This window comes from Melanotaenia boesemani, chromosome 8 (assembly GCF_017639745.1).
Source record: "Melanotaenia boesemani isolate fMelBoe1 chromosome 8, fMelBoe1.pri, whole genome shotgun sequence".
Lineage (NCBI taxonomy): Eukaryota > Metazoa > Chordata > Actinopteri > Atheriniformes > Melanotaeniidae > Melanotaenia > Melanotaenia boesemani.
In genome coordinates, this window is record NC_055689.1 from 31,028,628 (window position 1) to 31,044,881 (window position 16,254).

Genomic DNA, 16,254 nt, shown 5'->3' on the forward strand with positions numbered 1-16,254 from the left:
AAAAGATAACGAAGCCAATTCCGGCCCCACGGTTTCAGAAATAAAAGCCAAACATGCAAAGTGAAAACCACGAGCAGACCATTTAAAATGTGTTTGAAAAACCGTTGCTTTAAAACAAAGACAACAATATCAGATATGGAAACTGACCCGTTTTATTATTTCATGACAGATTAGGTGACAAATTAGGTTAATTTTTTAATAGGTCTGTGACACGAGTGAGTTTAAAAGGTGAGGCAGAAGTTCAGCTATGTGACAAACTATCTAAACAGCATGAAAAACAGGAATGATCCTCTACTGGAAATCACTACATAAGCTCAGGCTATCATAACACTTCCAGAAATCAGGGTGTGTAAACACAGCTCGCCATGAGATTCATAAATACAGGTTAAACAAATAAGAGGCCAAATGTAAACACAAGCCTGTAAGGATGTAGTCTTGTAGAAGAAGGGGAGCATCCAGCTTTTACCAGCGGACAGGTGAAAAGCCTGCATCTCTATTGAGCCTATGGCGTGGGAAGCTTCCACATCTGTGAAGCCCCATCAATGCTGAAAAGTACATGGAGGTCTTAAAACAACATCTGCATGTCTTTCAGGGAAGGCCTTGCAGTTTCCAGCAAGAGATCCACTATGCATCCATCACAACATACCTTCACAGGAGAAAAGTCCAGCTGCTGAACTGGCCTGCCTGCAGCCCAGACTTTTCACCAATGGAAAACATCTGGAGCATCATGGAAGCAAAAATCCAGCAACGAAGGTCCAGGACATCAGACGAGAATGGGTCATTCCTCTCCTTAAAACTCCAGCAACTGGTCTCCTCACTTCCCAGATGTTTACAGACAGTTGTTAAACGAAGATGCTACACAACGCTAAACATCACCCGGCAGCTACTTTTCAGACATGCTGCTGCCATTAAATTAAAAATAAGCTAATATTTTCTAGGAAATGGTAAAATGTCTGTTTCAACATGTATGTTCTATTAGGAATGAAATGTGTTTATTTAATAGACCAACTTTTTTTAAAACTGGGTTTTACATGTTGAATTAAAAGCAGCTTTTTCTGCTACATATGAACTTACGTGTTTTCACACACGTGTACGGTCATAAACTTATGGAAGTTTAAATGTGAACGAATTTAACATGGTAGGCATTTCCATGCTAACAGCGTGTTTTGAGGGACATTGCAAACAACAAAGTATAATCATCACTATTATAAGATAACCTCTGAACACACTCTGCACTGAGAAATATTAAAGACAATTCAACAGCAGCTTAGTTCAGGTGTAGATTTATTTTGCTCCTTCTACATGAATATATCTTAAGAGGAGCCGTGTAGAGAAAAACATCATCATCATCACTTTATCCAAATCAGGACCAGGTTTTTCTGAGTCATAAACACAAGTTAAAAGTTATTACAGCTCATTTGACTGAATCACATCTAACATTTGTCTGTTTTAGTGGCACAAATGTGAATTTAACCAGTACAACTGGCTTTTAGACTCCACATTTCTAAGTCTGAAAACCCCACACAGTCCAGCAAGCTTTACTTTGTGAGAAGACATTTGAGGAAACAAACTATTAAATGTGTAAATGGGTTTCTAGATTTCCCCCAGTTACTTAAAGACGCGTCAGAGTCCAGAAAAAGTCGCTTTATCTGCGATCTGTTTTGCCCGACTTCCTCTTCCCGACCAGGAGATGTTTGGGTTTGAGGTCAAAGACGTGTCTGTCTGACTCTCCCTTCCTGCCTTGGCGGTTCATCCCTTTCTGGGAATTCTTCATCATTGCCTTGGTCTTCTTCATCATCTGCAGAACAGAAATAAAGAGAACCAGTCGTTAGTTTTCAGCTGTATAAACTCAGAACGGATGAACTTTAATGCATCCATTTGTAATTAAAGTAACATGATTACAATCTCACCAAACACGTATTAGAAAACAGGCTTAATCTTTTTTTTTGTCCTTTCAAGTAATTTCCTACCTGTTTGGATCATTAGAGGACAAAAATGTCCTCCACCAAAAGCTGCTACAAAAACACTACAGATCATTTCCCATGTTTCGCTTTTAGTCAACTTCACTTCCAATAAAAACTACCAAAGATGTGATTGTTCACGTTATTTTAACCCTTTACATACCAGTTTTTATCTCACAAAATTACTGTTTTTAACGAAAAAACAAACAAACCAGAAAATAAGTTATTTTTTCAGGACTGGGGAAAAAAACCTTTATTTTTGAACTTGAGTCAAACATGCCTAAAGATTAAATCTGTGATGTTTTTATAGTTTTTATGGGAAATGAATTGTTTTAATAGAATAGAATAGAATAGAAATACTTTATTAATCCCTTTGGAGAGTCCTCAGGGAAATTTGGGTATCCTCTAAAGTAAATAAAATACTGTTCTAATTAAGGGAAATTTAAAAAAAAGTAGGAAAATATTTACCCGTAATATTTTTATAGCAGTTTTGGGAGAGTAATTTTTATTCTCTAATCACCCAGAACTGTAATCAATGGAAATGACCCACGAGAGTCAAGAATACATAAAACATAAAAAGGCGTCTCCTGTTCACGTTATAATTTTGCCCACAGCATATAAGGGAGTTTAAGTAGATATCAAATACAAATAATTTATTTATTTACATCCTTTAATTTTTCTTATATAATCCAATTTATTACTTTAAACAGCCAGAATCTTCCACTTTTAGGCTAAATAATTTAAGAAAGAACTACAACTGCATGGCATTAGGGAAACATGATATGCAGGATAATTTGACTTTTATAAAAAATAATTATTGTAAAAGATGCACAAAAAGTGCAAAAAGCAAATGAAATCTAGATATTCTATTTTGCATGCATGTGCACAAGAAAATTAATCGTTTCTCTACCGACAAAGTAGTAATATTAAAATACAACATCACAATAAAAACAGGTTAAAACGGATTAATAAAGAGAAAAATAAAATAAAACTGTAATTGGACAGCAGCCCTAGAAACATAGTTTCTGTACATCTCTACCAACTTTCGGCTCTTTTTGTTTTTTTTTTTTCCCCCCAAGGGGTTAAATTTAAAAGCATCCGATGTTGGTAAAAGAAAGTAAGACGCACCTTAGGGTCCTGTAAACCAGACTGGTCCCGGGGTGGACGGGAAGCGCTCTGGCTGCGGGTTTTGGAGGTTGGAGGCGCTGAAGCTTCACGCTTCCGTTTTCTTGTGATGCTGCGGGAACGCCGCGCCATCTCAGCATAGTGGCTCTGAGAGTTAATGAGGAACATGTTTAAACCTTTGTCCCATGAACACACACACACACACACACACACCAAAAAGCAGCAAACCCCCCATGAGACAAAATGTTAGGGACACAGAAATTAGTAAAATAAGCGGACAACAGGCATTAAAGTGTAATTTTCAAATGGAGCTACGTTGTAGATACAGCTAGTAAAACTTGCTGTTTGGAGAGTTCTGTAGGGGTGAAAATATTCGAGAATTCTGAGCAAAATGCCAAAAAAAAAACAAAAAAAAAAAACCCATTAATCTAAATGTTGCACAGTAATTATGAATGATTAATATAGCAGCACGGCAGCGTGCAGATCCCACTTCTTTAATAATGAGATTACGTTTGGTAAACAAAAGTCATGTGATTCAACTATCAATGTTCAATTTCAGGGTGTGTATATAATTTGAGTTTTTTTTATTACTTTATTATCTTTATCTTTTCTTTCACATCATTATATTTTATTCTGTAATCTGAGTAGAGTTACTTTCACATTGTTGTGATATTCACACAGTTTTTTTCTTCTTTTTGTTCCCCACCTTGTTCGTCCAGGTGCTACGTTTTCACGCTTTTCTTTTATTTCTTCACTTTTTTTAAATGCTTTTATCTTTTGTATGAAACAATAATAATAAAAAAGAAAAGTTAAAGAACAGTAAAGTAGTTAAAGTAAAGTAATGGAGGTAAAAGTACAACTGCAGGTGTTGAAGAAACGGTTATTCTGAGGGTGAACTTCTATGTTGGTGTGCGTGTGTGTAGCAGATATCAATATTAACATTTTCTATCAGTGTGGAATCACAAACCAAATATTACTGAAGTGTTGTGGACATAGTGTGTTTTTATAAAATTTTTAAATTTTATTTAAATTTTTTTATTTTATTTACAATTGTCCAAAATAACTGAATAATAAAGCATTTTAATCACAGTTAGTCTCTGATGTCGGAGAAAAACTTACATCATCCTTGTCGTTCATGTCCAGACCGAGTTTACCCATCTCCTTCTCAAGATGCTTCCTCTCAACCTGTACACATAAAACACACACACACACACACACACACACACAGATATTGTTAAAGCACCATGGAGGAGGAAAGGCTGTAACCTGAAGACGCCTTTAAGTTTCAGAAGAGGAAAACCTTCGAACTGAAGAAAGCTGCGTGAGGAAAAATATTTCTCTAGTGTCCGACCTGAACCTGTTAGAGCTTTCATTCTTTACTCTGCTTTATTTGTAATTAAAATTAATAAAACAAATATATAAATATAACAGCTGAGATGAGGGCACACAAGCCTTTAACACCAGTTGGAATGTTAATAAAGATAAAAGTCAGTCTGGTTAAAACTGGACAACACACTTCTTCTTTGTGCCATCTGCCCGCCGTATTTAGCTTATAAACGCCGACCACGACACAGCTGTCATGATTTTACTGGTATCGTCTTTTCTTACCTTGGTGGCGGTTCTGGGCATGCGAGGTCCGTGCACATCCTTCTCCTTCGACTCCATGACCATCAGCTGCTTCTTCTCGCGGATCTGTTTGGCGAGAACGCGGATTTCCTGCATGTCTTCGTCCTCGCTCTCGTCGTCGGACTCGTACTCCCCGGCTTTTTCCTTCAGCTCCTCCTCCTTCTCCAGCTCCGCCAGTTTCTGTGAGGCAAGAAAGAAAAAGTTCAATGTTTGATGACTTTATTTAGATGAGAACTGGAGTTTTCTATGTGTGGAAATCAAATCCTGCACATTTAACTAATTTAGCCTTTTCAAGTCTGTCCGACACACAAACAACTGAACAGTGAGTACAGATGATCTTCTTCTAAAGGAGTGGACGTGACTACAAATTTTACTTTTAAAATAAGGTTTCTGTAATATTAAAAGACTGCATGTCTAGTTTTACAGGGAATAAAAACAAATACTCAACAGGGAGAATAAAAACAGTTTTAGCAAATATGTAGATAATAATCAGATAATCAGCCTCAAACCGGAGAAAGAGGATTAATTTATATAAAAGCAGCAAATGAATATTCACCCTCATGATTTCAGGATCGATGTAGTCTGCGATGTTGTGGCCCTGCCACACCTCAGGAATCTTATCATGCTTCTCATCCTCGTTCATCAGATCCCAGTATTCTTTAAAAACAGCAAGACGAAAAAAAAAACTTGTTACTTAATGCCATTTCACGCAGGCAGCTCCATCATTACAATGAAAACACTTCTTACTCTGTAGGTCGAGAACATAGTCGTCACCAAGCTCCACTTCCAGATCTCTCTCCTGTGAGATGAACCATAACATGTTTAATTATAATGTGACACAGACAGAATTAAATCCAGCGATGGATAAACAACATCTAAATGTTTTATAGAAAAGTAGGAGAACAGAATTCAATATTTCTTTCCATCCAGTTAAAAGTATAAAGTATAAAGTAAAAGTTTGGGTATGATTTACAAAAGTTAAGTGAACATATTAAGAAGGTATTTATTAAATCTCCATTTCTTTCTTTGCTTTGTTTCGTGAGCATCCACCTACCAGTTTGCGTTTGGGTGCATCCACCTCCATCGCTCTCTTACGATGCAAAGCTCCCTCTGGGATGAACGGAGGCCTCGCCTGAAGCACAGAAAACAAAAATTCATCAGAAATATCAGTAAACGGCTCAAACAGGGAGAAATACGCTCATTGGTCAGTTTCGCTCTTAGACTGCAGGTTTACTTGTGGTTTCCAGAGTCTGTAAAACTGGATTTAAATTTGTGTGGCGTCTGCATAAAGCTGGTTACGGCGTCACCACTGTAGGTCTGCAGATGCTCGATGCGCACCCCTTGCTACGCAGACGGTTACATGGAAGTACTCCCTTCTGATTGGTCAGTTTAGGGTTGTGGATCGTCTCGCTGAATTAGAGTAGTAACAGCCATTTTTAAAAACAACACACAACAGACCAAGTCGATGACAGGCTGATCGGATTTTTTCTTCGTTTGCTTCCACAAGCTCATGAAGACACTGTGCCATGTTGGACGCCATTGTTGTTTTAAAACAGGAAATGCGTACCGGAACTGAAGTGAACCATCAAAACAACTCCGACCTGTTGAGTTTACCGGTGGTATACCCCTGCTGCCACCTTCAGATTAGGAAGAAAGACTACAGCACAAAACCAAAACATGTACCCCTACGCTCGTGTGCAGGAGCACTCACCAGCGTCAGCTATGTCAGAACCGACCGCACGCAGACGCCGCACAAGCATAAATCCAACATTAGAGTACAATGGGAGGCAGGGCCTTCAACTATCAGGCTCCTTTCTTATGGAACCGCCTCCCAGATTGGGTTCAGGAGGCAGACACTCTCTACATTTAAGATCAGGCCTAAAACCTTCTGCTTTGATCAATCTTATAGTTTAGGGTGGTCTACCTGCTGCTGAGGGACGTCCCATGATGCACTGAGCTCTTGCTTTTGATTTCTCTGCTTCTTATCTTCCATGTATAAAAACATCATTAACGTATTTCTCCTCTCTCAGCAGGTCTTCCTAAAAGATCCAGTGGCTGCTGTCCTCTTTGCTGTCCTCTCCACCTCAACAGGTCGAGGCAGATGGTTGCCGTGCCTGAGCTTGGTTCTATCGGAGGTTTTTCCTTTCAAAAGCACTCTGTATTGTCTTGTACATGAAATGTGATACACTAAAAAACTTTGCCTTGCCTTCCTGTTAAAAGGGAGTTTTCCTTTCCACTGTCACCCTGTACATGCTCAGGGTGGGGGATTGGATCGAAGTCAAGATCAGATGCAATCTGTTGGTTTTCCTTAACTAGGCTGTTATTTATTATGAACTGGCTCGAATTGATTTGTCTGTAAAGTGCCCTGTGATGACAATGTTGTGAGGTGGTGCTATACAAATAAAGCTGAACTGAATTATTAGGTCCACTTGTTCAACTCCTTGTTAACACAAATATCTAACCAGCCAATCACACAGCAGCAACTCAACACATTTAGTTATGTAGACATGTTGAAGACAATTTACTGAAACAGTCTTGTTGATGTCAGAGGACAATGGGCAGACTGGTTGGAGATGATAGAAAGGCAACAGGAAGTCAGATAAGCACTGGTTCCAACCAAAGTCTGCAGAACATCGTCTCTGAACACACAACACGTCCAGCCTTGAAGCAGATAGAGCAGCAGAAGACACACCGGGTGCCTCCTGTTAGCTAAGAATAGGAAACTGAGGCTACAATTCACACAGATTCACCAACACTGGACAACAGAAGGTGGAGAGACGTTGCTGAGTCTCCATTTCAGCTCCACATTCAGATGGTGAGGACAGATTTTGTTGGAATCATGAAAACATGGATCCATCCTGGCTTGGATCAACGCTTCAGTCTGCTGGTGGTGTAATGGTGGGGGGATGGTATTTTCTCGGCCCACTCTGGCCCTTTAGTACCAACATGGCCTGGTTTAACCACCACAGCCTACCTGAGTATTGTTGCTGACCATGTCCATCCCTTTATGACCACAGTGGAGCATCTTCTGATGCTACTTCCAGCAGGATAATGCACCATGTCACAAAGCTCAGACCATCTCCAACTGCTTTCTAGAACATGACAATGAGTTCACTGGACTCCATCGGCCTCAACAGTCACCAGATCTCAGTCCAGTAGAGCAGCTTTGAGATGTGGTGGAACGAGAGATTCTCATCATGGATGCAGCCGACAAACCTGCAGCAACTGTGTGATGCAGTCATGTCAATATGGAGAAAAATCTCTGAGGAATGTTTCCAACACCTTGTTGAATCTATCAAACCAAGGATTAAGACAGTTCTGAAGGAAAAGGTGGGGTTAAACCTGGTACTAGAAGGTGGATCTGATAAAGTGGCTGTTAAGTGAAAGTACCTACAAATTTTTTCACTAACTCACCTTCTCATCCCTCTTGGCTGGCATGGCCAGGTGAAGCCTGTTGAGAACATCGTGGACCTTCTTGCCCTTCATCTTGGTGGTGACACGATGAGCAAGGAGCTGGTCACAAGCCTGGGAAACACAGCAGAGTGAGATCCAGCAAAGTCCTCCTCCTGGTCTCAGACAGAGCCTGAATGCTTCTGCATCTCACCTCAGTCTTAACCTGCATGACTCCCTCCTCCGTCAGGGTGCTGGTCTCGATGACAGGGATTCCCTCAGTGGAGAGGTCTGCTAAGATTTTCTGTAAACAGAAAAGATCAGAAACATAACCAAAATGTTCAGGAAAGGTTTCCATCTCACAGAACGAGACCTGTGGATTCTACGGTTTAGCTCTACAGCAAAATAAAAGCAGAAGTGTTTCTCAACCATCCGATCCCATTATATTCCAACATTGCTTCCTGAAGAACGAGTTAGGAGAGTCTACATACCTGGTTCTCCTCTGACAGCTCACTGATCTTCTTCACATCACATTTGTTTGCCACAATGATGAGAGGCTGCAGGAAAGATATCAGCATTAGTTTCACAGCTACTTTTAGACTCCGAGACTTAACTTAGTCAAACTATGAAGATGGCTTCAGACTGGAGATATTCTGGTTAAATAACCCACCAACGCTTTATGATCTCTGAGTGCAAAGGAAACAAAAAAGTTCATCCATGGGAACACAACACCTGAGTGCACACACTAATTTAAAGTTTAGGCTCATCATTCCCGACTCACTGAATGGCAGAATGTGCAAAAGTTGCCATTAAAACACTTAAATCTGCACAAAATTTGAAGTTTTCAGACTAATCATGAACTGTGCAAGCAGCATGTGTGAAAAACAGAACGCGTTACAAAAAGATCCGTCTCTTCTGCATCCATACAACCCAAAAAATACAGTTATTCCAAATGTTTCAGAAACATTAAGTGCTATCCCTGCTGTGTAGAACCAATGTCTCAGGAACCAGTATAAATGGTACTGGGTGTTGATATAAAAAAAAATAAAATTCCAAAAGCATAAATAATCTTTTACTTTCAATGATGCTCCATCCAGAGCTGCGAGAGTGAACACAGGCTGAAACGTGAGCAACAGCTTGTCAAAACAAAGAAAATATTGATCCATTTTTACTGTCTGCAAAACATATGGTAGCTGAGTCTCTGTCCCCCTGCTGCTGTTTGGGGCTGATGTCCACATTAAGTTAAAAATAATAAAGAAATCAAATTATCTCTGAATGCTGGGATTGCCAGAGACTTTGCTGCACAGCATCCAGTAAGATATGACCTAATGTCATCTACTCATGGAGGTAATATTAGTTAATTAGATCAATTATGAAAACAATGTAGCCCTGAAAGCATTAAGGGAAAAACAATGCGACTGAAACTAGCAAGCCTGATGAGTACTGAGGACTTATAACTAGCATCTCCCAGTCAGACCAAAGATCATCAGTACAGCAACTGCTGAACTAAAACTTATTTTATTTTCACACCATTTTTCCACAATCTGAAAGACACACTGGAGCTTCATGTGACTCAGTTCTGGGGCTGATGTGTTTATTAATGAGCTGCTTATTTAGAAAGCGTTTCAAACTGGAGTTGTTAATAACTCCTATTAAATCTGTTTATTCATATCTACAGTAAACGTCACACCATCTCATGGAAGTGAGAAAAAAATGAGCAGTACAGCCTGTTATTATTGTAACACACTGCAGTCTGGTCATTACGCACCACATTTACAGTTTACAGCATCTTAATGGGGTCACATCAGGCCAGGAATACACAGAAAATGTATTCATGCAGCTAGATTCATTATTCAGAAATATATAAAGACGGATCAATACGCTGCAGCACTGCCGGAGCAAACCACACCAGCAGACTGACCTTGTTGGCAAACAGCGGGCGGATGTTGTTGAAGAGCTCCAGCTGCTCCTGCAGGGTGTGTCCGCACTGCTCGGACGGGTCCATGACGTACAGAACCGCCGCTCGCAGGTGAGCCAGGGCCGTGATGGCCTGCATCTCGATGGTGTTCCTGTCCTCGAGAGGGTGGTCCAGGATGCCAGGGGTGTCCACCACCTACACACACAAACACACAGAAGCCGTGAGAATGATCCAGAACTTAACAGCCACATTTAAACCAGAAAGTTCACAGAAAATTTACGACGACACAGTTTCAGTCCAAAGTAAACATGAGCAGGAAAAACTGAAGAAACTTGATGTTTACGAGAAACAGATCTGAAATTATTCATAAATAGATAGATTTAGACTCAAACAAAAGGTTTGATTAAATCTGGGGAAAAAAAACATTGATTTCATTGAGCTCATGCTCTTATTTGGCTCAACATTTAATAAACTATTGTTTTATTTATGACTTCAGATATGGAAAAACCATTTTCCAGCTAAAGACGCTTATATAATTTATGAAAAACAGAAAGAAAAGAAGAACATTTGGGAGGAAAAAAGGCCTTACTGACCCATTAAATGTCCCTGATGTGTGTTTAAGATGTGTGAAGAAGAAAATAAGCCTTTGATAATGTTTCAGATCCAACAGGCAGGAATTCGTCTTTACACTTGAGATGATGTCTCCATCTCACCTGCCAGCGAAGGTATCTGTAGTCCATGTGACCCACGAACAGAGACTTGGTGGTGAAGGCGTACGGCTGGACGTCCACGTCTGCTCTGGTCACCTGATGGGCAAGACCAGGTTAGCTTTGCTTCAAAAACAGGAAATTAGGCCGATCATTCGCCCTGAAACCAGTGAGCATCATCCGTCTACAGGAATACGATGAAGCTGACTTTTAAAGTCTTGCTATCAGCATCATAACAAAGGAGGACAGAAGTGTGTCGTTTACCTTGTTGATGAAACTGGACTTGCCCACGTTAGGATAACCACACAGAAGCAGGGTCCTCGTGTTTGGGTCAATGCTCGGCAAACGGGACAGATGCTGACGTACTGTTGCAGGTAAGACATCAACATGGAAAAGTAAACAACACGCAAACAAAATGTTAACTAGAACTTCTGATGCAAATTGTATAAATTTTAAAAAAAAAGGGTCCATCACCTTGTTCCAGATACTCCAGACTTGATTTCTGTCGTTTCAGGATGGTGCACATGCGCCCCAGAGCAGCTCTCTTCAGCTGTTTACACCGGTACAGCGAATCTCCGTACTTCATCAGACGAACATAATCTTTGGCAACACTGCAGGGTTAGAGAGGAAAAAGATGTTTTATTTCACTCCTCAAGCTCATATTTCTTCCTTTTTAGTGTCTAATCCTTGTTCCATGTATTTGTTGTTGTACTGACAAAGTTTAGGAACCCTCAGAAGAGCCAGAAACTCTTAAAACCCTCCATTCAGAATGATGTTTTAATATGTGGATGCTACATTACTTATTTTTTCTTCCATCCTCCAATAATGGGACTTAAATGATTTACACTTGTATTTTTTATATTCAAAGTGTTGATTCACTTATTAAAGCTGCAAATTCACAATATCTAAGTAAACAAAAAAGGGGTGGCAGGTTAATCTAAAGGAGGAGATCATGACAAAGCTCAGGTGACAATATTTAAGCATTAAGAAATACAAACTATGATATTACATCCAAACAACAGTAGACTTACAAGGAAAAGGCCTTTATGAGGCCTTTCTGCATATTTAATGTCAGATTTTTATATTTCCGAGGCTCTGATGTTTTACCAAAAATTTACCGGCACCTCAGAACCAGGAAAATAAACACATTATAACGCATGCTTGGCCATTCTGGGTGCAACGATACGTCAATCCCATATTTTTCTCAGAGAAATAGCTGACAGTCAACACATTTGAATGACAAGAAAACTAAATATTTTTTAGGAATCAGATTAAAAGCAAGCACATAAACAAATTAATCCAACTGGAATAGTAAAAATCAAAGCTCTAAAAGCTGGACTAACACACCCACATAGCGCAGCTGGAGGTGGAATTTCTGCAACATGTACACACTTCTCACAATCTCACCACAGTTTAATCAGTAGTTAAAATTATTGTGACTCCCCATCTGACATTTGTCCAGCTCTGCAGTCCATGCAGAGGATCTTTACACTGCATCCACTTGTAGAGTTTATGCATCCAGACAATATGTTGTTTTACTTGTTCTCCGTACATGTACACAACTAACGAGTAACAGCAATGTTTGATGTTCTTCATCCTCCTAATCTTTCCATAATCCATTAAATACGCTGCAATTATGAACACATACATCAGATTTTGTGTAACAACAACTTAACACACCTCTTGTGATCTTTAACAACCCTCCCTGCTTTCTAAGAAACAGAAATGGTTCTGGTGAACTTACTTATCAATCAGATTCTTGGCAATATTAATCTGTCCTAAGGCCAGCTTGTAATGGTCTTTGTCGTACAACACGTTCATCAGATCAGCGTAAAACGGATGGATATCCTGGAGAGACACAACAACAAAAGGTTTTTAGATATTGATCCCTGACATTGGACAGTCAAGCCCATGTAAATGGTGTGTAGATGTTTTCGGGACTTACGTCAAGCTTGGGGAAGTCTGTGAGGATCTGTGAGAGCCGGTCATGGTAGTTCTGCTGAGTGAATTTCACCTTGCGCATGTAAAAATGACGGATACGGTGAATCTGGTAATGCTTGTGTATCACTGTAGGCGTCTTCCTTTGTGTTTTGGATAAAGTGATGTCGATGAATTCCTGCAGAGAAAAACATCAGCCATTTGTTAACCTCATATAGGTTCATTATTATAATGGAAATTAAGTAGTTCATGTTCAAAGCAAAAATTTTAACCAATCTAACATATAATCAGCTACTTCAATGTTTCGATTCACACTCTGTACGTTGGAGCCCTCCGTACCTCTTCCTCTTCTTCCTTAAATATGATCATTTAAGCTAGTTAATCATTTAAACTGTGACCGTCTTTCTTAGTTATTGATCATGTAGTAGCGCCGCTACATTTTCATATCTGGGCTCATGTAAACAACAAAGCTTTAAGTCCAGTTCCCTTTTTACCAATCATGAAGTGCTAAAATTAAGTTAAAAATACTCTGTTTTCTGCCAATGACATAACTACTTGTGTCTCTTCTCACCCAGCACGTGTTTAAACAACCTTTTCTTTTCCATCTTCTAACGTCTGTCTCAGCGTAAGAGACACGACACGGCACCGGAAGTAGCTTTAAATATTATATTGTTTAAATTAAACTCACCTTAGAGGTGGGAACCACCATAATCTTCTTAAAATTATAAAGTGCCATTTTGTCGGGACACGTTGAGGTCCGCTGACGGCACGAGGAAAGGAAAACTTAAAGTTCCGCTGGAACCGGAAAAGAGTCGGAAGATAATAACTGTGAGTTTGTCTACTTATTGCCCCCTGGCGGCCAAAAATAAACACAGCAACAAAGATAATTTCTTAACAGGGTGGTCACTTTTCTGCGTGGATTTTCACTTTTTCCCCTGCTGTTTATAATCTTAAGTTAAACTGGTCACTGTTTTATTTCGCCTAAACTTCCTCGATAACCTGAAACTGTTATGATATTTTCAAGAAAACTTGTTTTCAACTCAGTAATCTGTCAAATAAAACTCAATTTTCTTTTAATTTATTCATTCAAACTTGCTTTATTGGTATGTCAAGTAATATGTGACTGGACTGTAGATTTTAACATAATTTATTGGATTTTATTTCTGTTTGACATATAAAGGGTCAAATTCCTTGGATCTTTTTCAAGCCAGTGAATTTTTATTTTTGCACTTTAAATTCCCTGATCAAAATGTTTCGTATGTAAGTTTGTCTTCAATGCTGTAAGTGTTCTTTTTGTGTAATGGTTTACCTTTTAATTTTTTATTGTACAGTGAGACCAATAGTTCTCAAGAATTGCTGAAATTCTGTCAAGTTTTCTTATACATGATCATTTTTGGAGGAAAGTGTTCCTTTTGTATTTATTTTATTTTATTTTTTTTTTGTTTTGTATTTTTCCTTTTTGTTAAGCAGCTGGATTCTGACCCATGAATCATTCAAGGATGAACAGACTCCAAACTAAATGGATGAAGCAATGATGTGTTGACACATAACAGAGAGCTTAGCAAAGATCCAGTTATAAATGGTATCTTTTCTTCCATGTCTTTAGTTTGTTCCAATGTATTTACTTTTCTGTGATAAATGCCAAAGATAAAATGGTTTGACAAACATAAATTAGCTTTTTATGCAACAATCAGGTTATTCCCAAAGAGGTTTTAGCTGAAAATGTGTTGTTTGAAAATACAAAATGAAATACTAGATGCTAAATACCAAAACCTGGCATTTCTCAGCATGGCGTGCAGCATCTCCTTAAAGCATTTGAAGAAACTGGACCAGTGGAAGACAAAATAAGAAGTGGTGGGATTGACAAGCTATGATGTCCTGAAGAAATAGGAATATATCCAGCAAAGACCTGACTTGAGAGATGCATCTGGACCTTCAGCTGATCCATCTACTGTTGGCCAAAGCCTCATCTGAAATGGACTCCATGGAAGAGTGACTGTCAAGAAGCCAAGATCAATACATTATGACAATCTTAATTATGACAAATAATGAAATCATGTGTTAAAAGACTTAATTCCTTGAATTATAAATATATAAATACATTTTATTTAACATATTTTACATTTTAAAGTATATTTATAGCACATAAAAATTACTTTTGTTTGTTTGTTTTTTTTTTTTTTTTGGTCTTCTTTTTAGTTTGTTTTAGTTGTTTAGCTTTTTTTTATCATAACCCATGTTAAATAAACTTGTCTTGCTGTACTGTCATGTACTATAATGTAATAACACTATAAAGAGGGTGGAGGACATATTAGTTGCGGTCCGCGCTAATGAAAATTAGCCAATTAGAGAGCGCCGATTTGATCAGGCCACGCCCACTCACTCTGATCACGAGCGGTGTTCGCGTGCACTCGCTGAGCTCGGCCAATCAGGACAGCCCTCTGTGAAACCGATGACGGTTGGGAGTAGAGAAGGGGGTTGAGGCTCCAGCTCTGTGTGACAGCTCCGGGTTCAGTCCTGCACCAAAGACAAAATAAATAAGAAGAGGTCTCACTCAGGAAGTTGGGGTGAAGTTAATATTTACTTCTGCATAGTACTTTATGTTCACTTGAATGATGTATGAATATAATTTTTTCAACATTGCATGGTCCAATAAATATTTGTTTGGTTTCAACAACTCATCTGTTGTAGCTAACATGTTAGCAAACAGTTAATTTACAAATATATCAATTAAAAAGCAACATAGCTAATTTAGTCCAATAATAATTCTCATTTAGCCCTGGTTTTGCCCAACCATAAAGCTAAATTAAACAAAAACACAGAAATAGAGGCGAGTAAATTTGATAATTTCTTCATGCAGTTTAGTAAGACTGAAAATATGCAGGAAAATAATACCACACGTACAGAAACGTGACTTGATGGTATCAAATGCATAACAAATGTGGGTTTTTTTTAAATTACAAAAATATTTAACATAATGCTAAGTACTTCAGAAAATAAGAAGGCTTCACATATCCAATGGATCATTTGCATGTATTATATGCAAATTAGAATTGTGACATAACCAGATATAAAGCTACCATATAAATACAGTGTTTAATTTTAAAACGTTTATTATTTTGCTTTGAATATAAAGTAAATATATAATTAATTTATATTTGATAAATAAATATGCAAATCATTCCCATATCCCCTGGCTTCTCATTGTACTTTGATGCAGATGATACCCAACTGTACCTGTAATTCTTGCTCAGTAAACCTCATCTCAACCCAGCTTTGACACACTACAACCTGGAAATAATCCAGACATGTGCGAGAGAAACTACTTGAAGACAGCTGATGTTTGCACCATTTGCAGCCTCCAACAAGTTGTAAGTCTTGAACAAATCCTCTTAGTCTTTGCATAATATCCTCTAATTAGGTGCCAGTCTTGAAATCTAAATTTAAAACTTACTGTTTACCTTATCACAAGATTTTTTGATGAATAATATTTATAGTTTAAAATGTCAATTTTCTCTCACTCTCTTTATATGTACTTGTGCAATATTTTTTGGCAGGTTTTCAGAGTTTTTATGTATTTATTGCTCAA

The 16,254-nt window shown here is 38.5% G+C and overlaps 1 protein-coding gene across 1 annotated transcript; it reads right to left on the minus strand.

The window, feature by feature from the left end:
* Positions 1–1,267: 1,267 nt before the first annotated feature.
* On the minus strand, positions 1,268–13,461 carry gtpbp4 (GTP binding protein 4). The gene is made up of 17 exons (XM_041991696.1): positions 13,354–13,461; positions 12,673–12,843; positions 12,472–12,575; positions 11,202–11,338; positions 10,992–11,092; positions 10,734–10,826; positions 10,024–10,215; positions 8,594–8,659; positions 8,317–8,406; positions 8,127–8,237; positions 5,767–5,844; positions 5,460–5,511; positions 5,269–5,369; positions 4,695–4,892; positions 4,206–4,271; positions 3,090–3,233; positions 1,268–1,798 (listed from the first exon to the last, which is right to left on the minus strand). Exons 1-17 carry the CDS (start codon positions 13,399–13,401, stop codon positions 1,646–1,648), a joined length of 1,905 nt encoding a protein of 634 aa, XP_041847630.1. The 5' UTR covers positions 13,402–13,461; the 3' UTR covers positions 1,268–1,645.
* Positions 13,462–16,254: the final 2,793 nt, after the last annotated feature.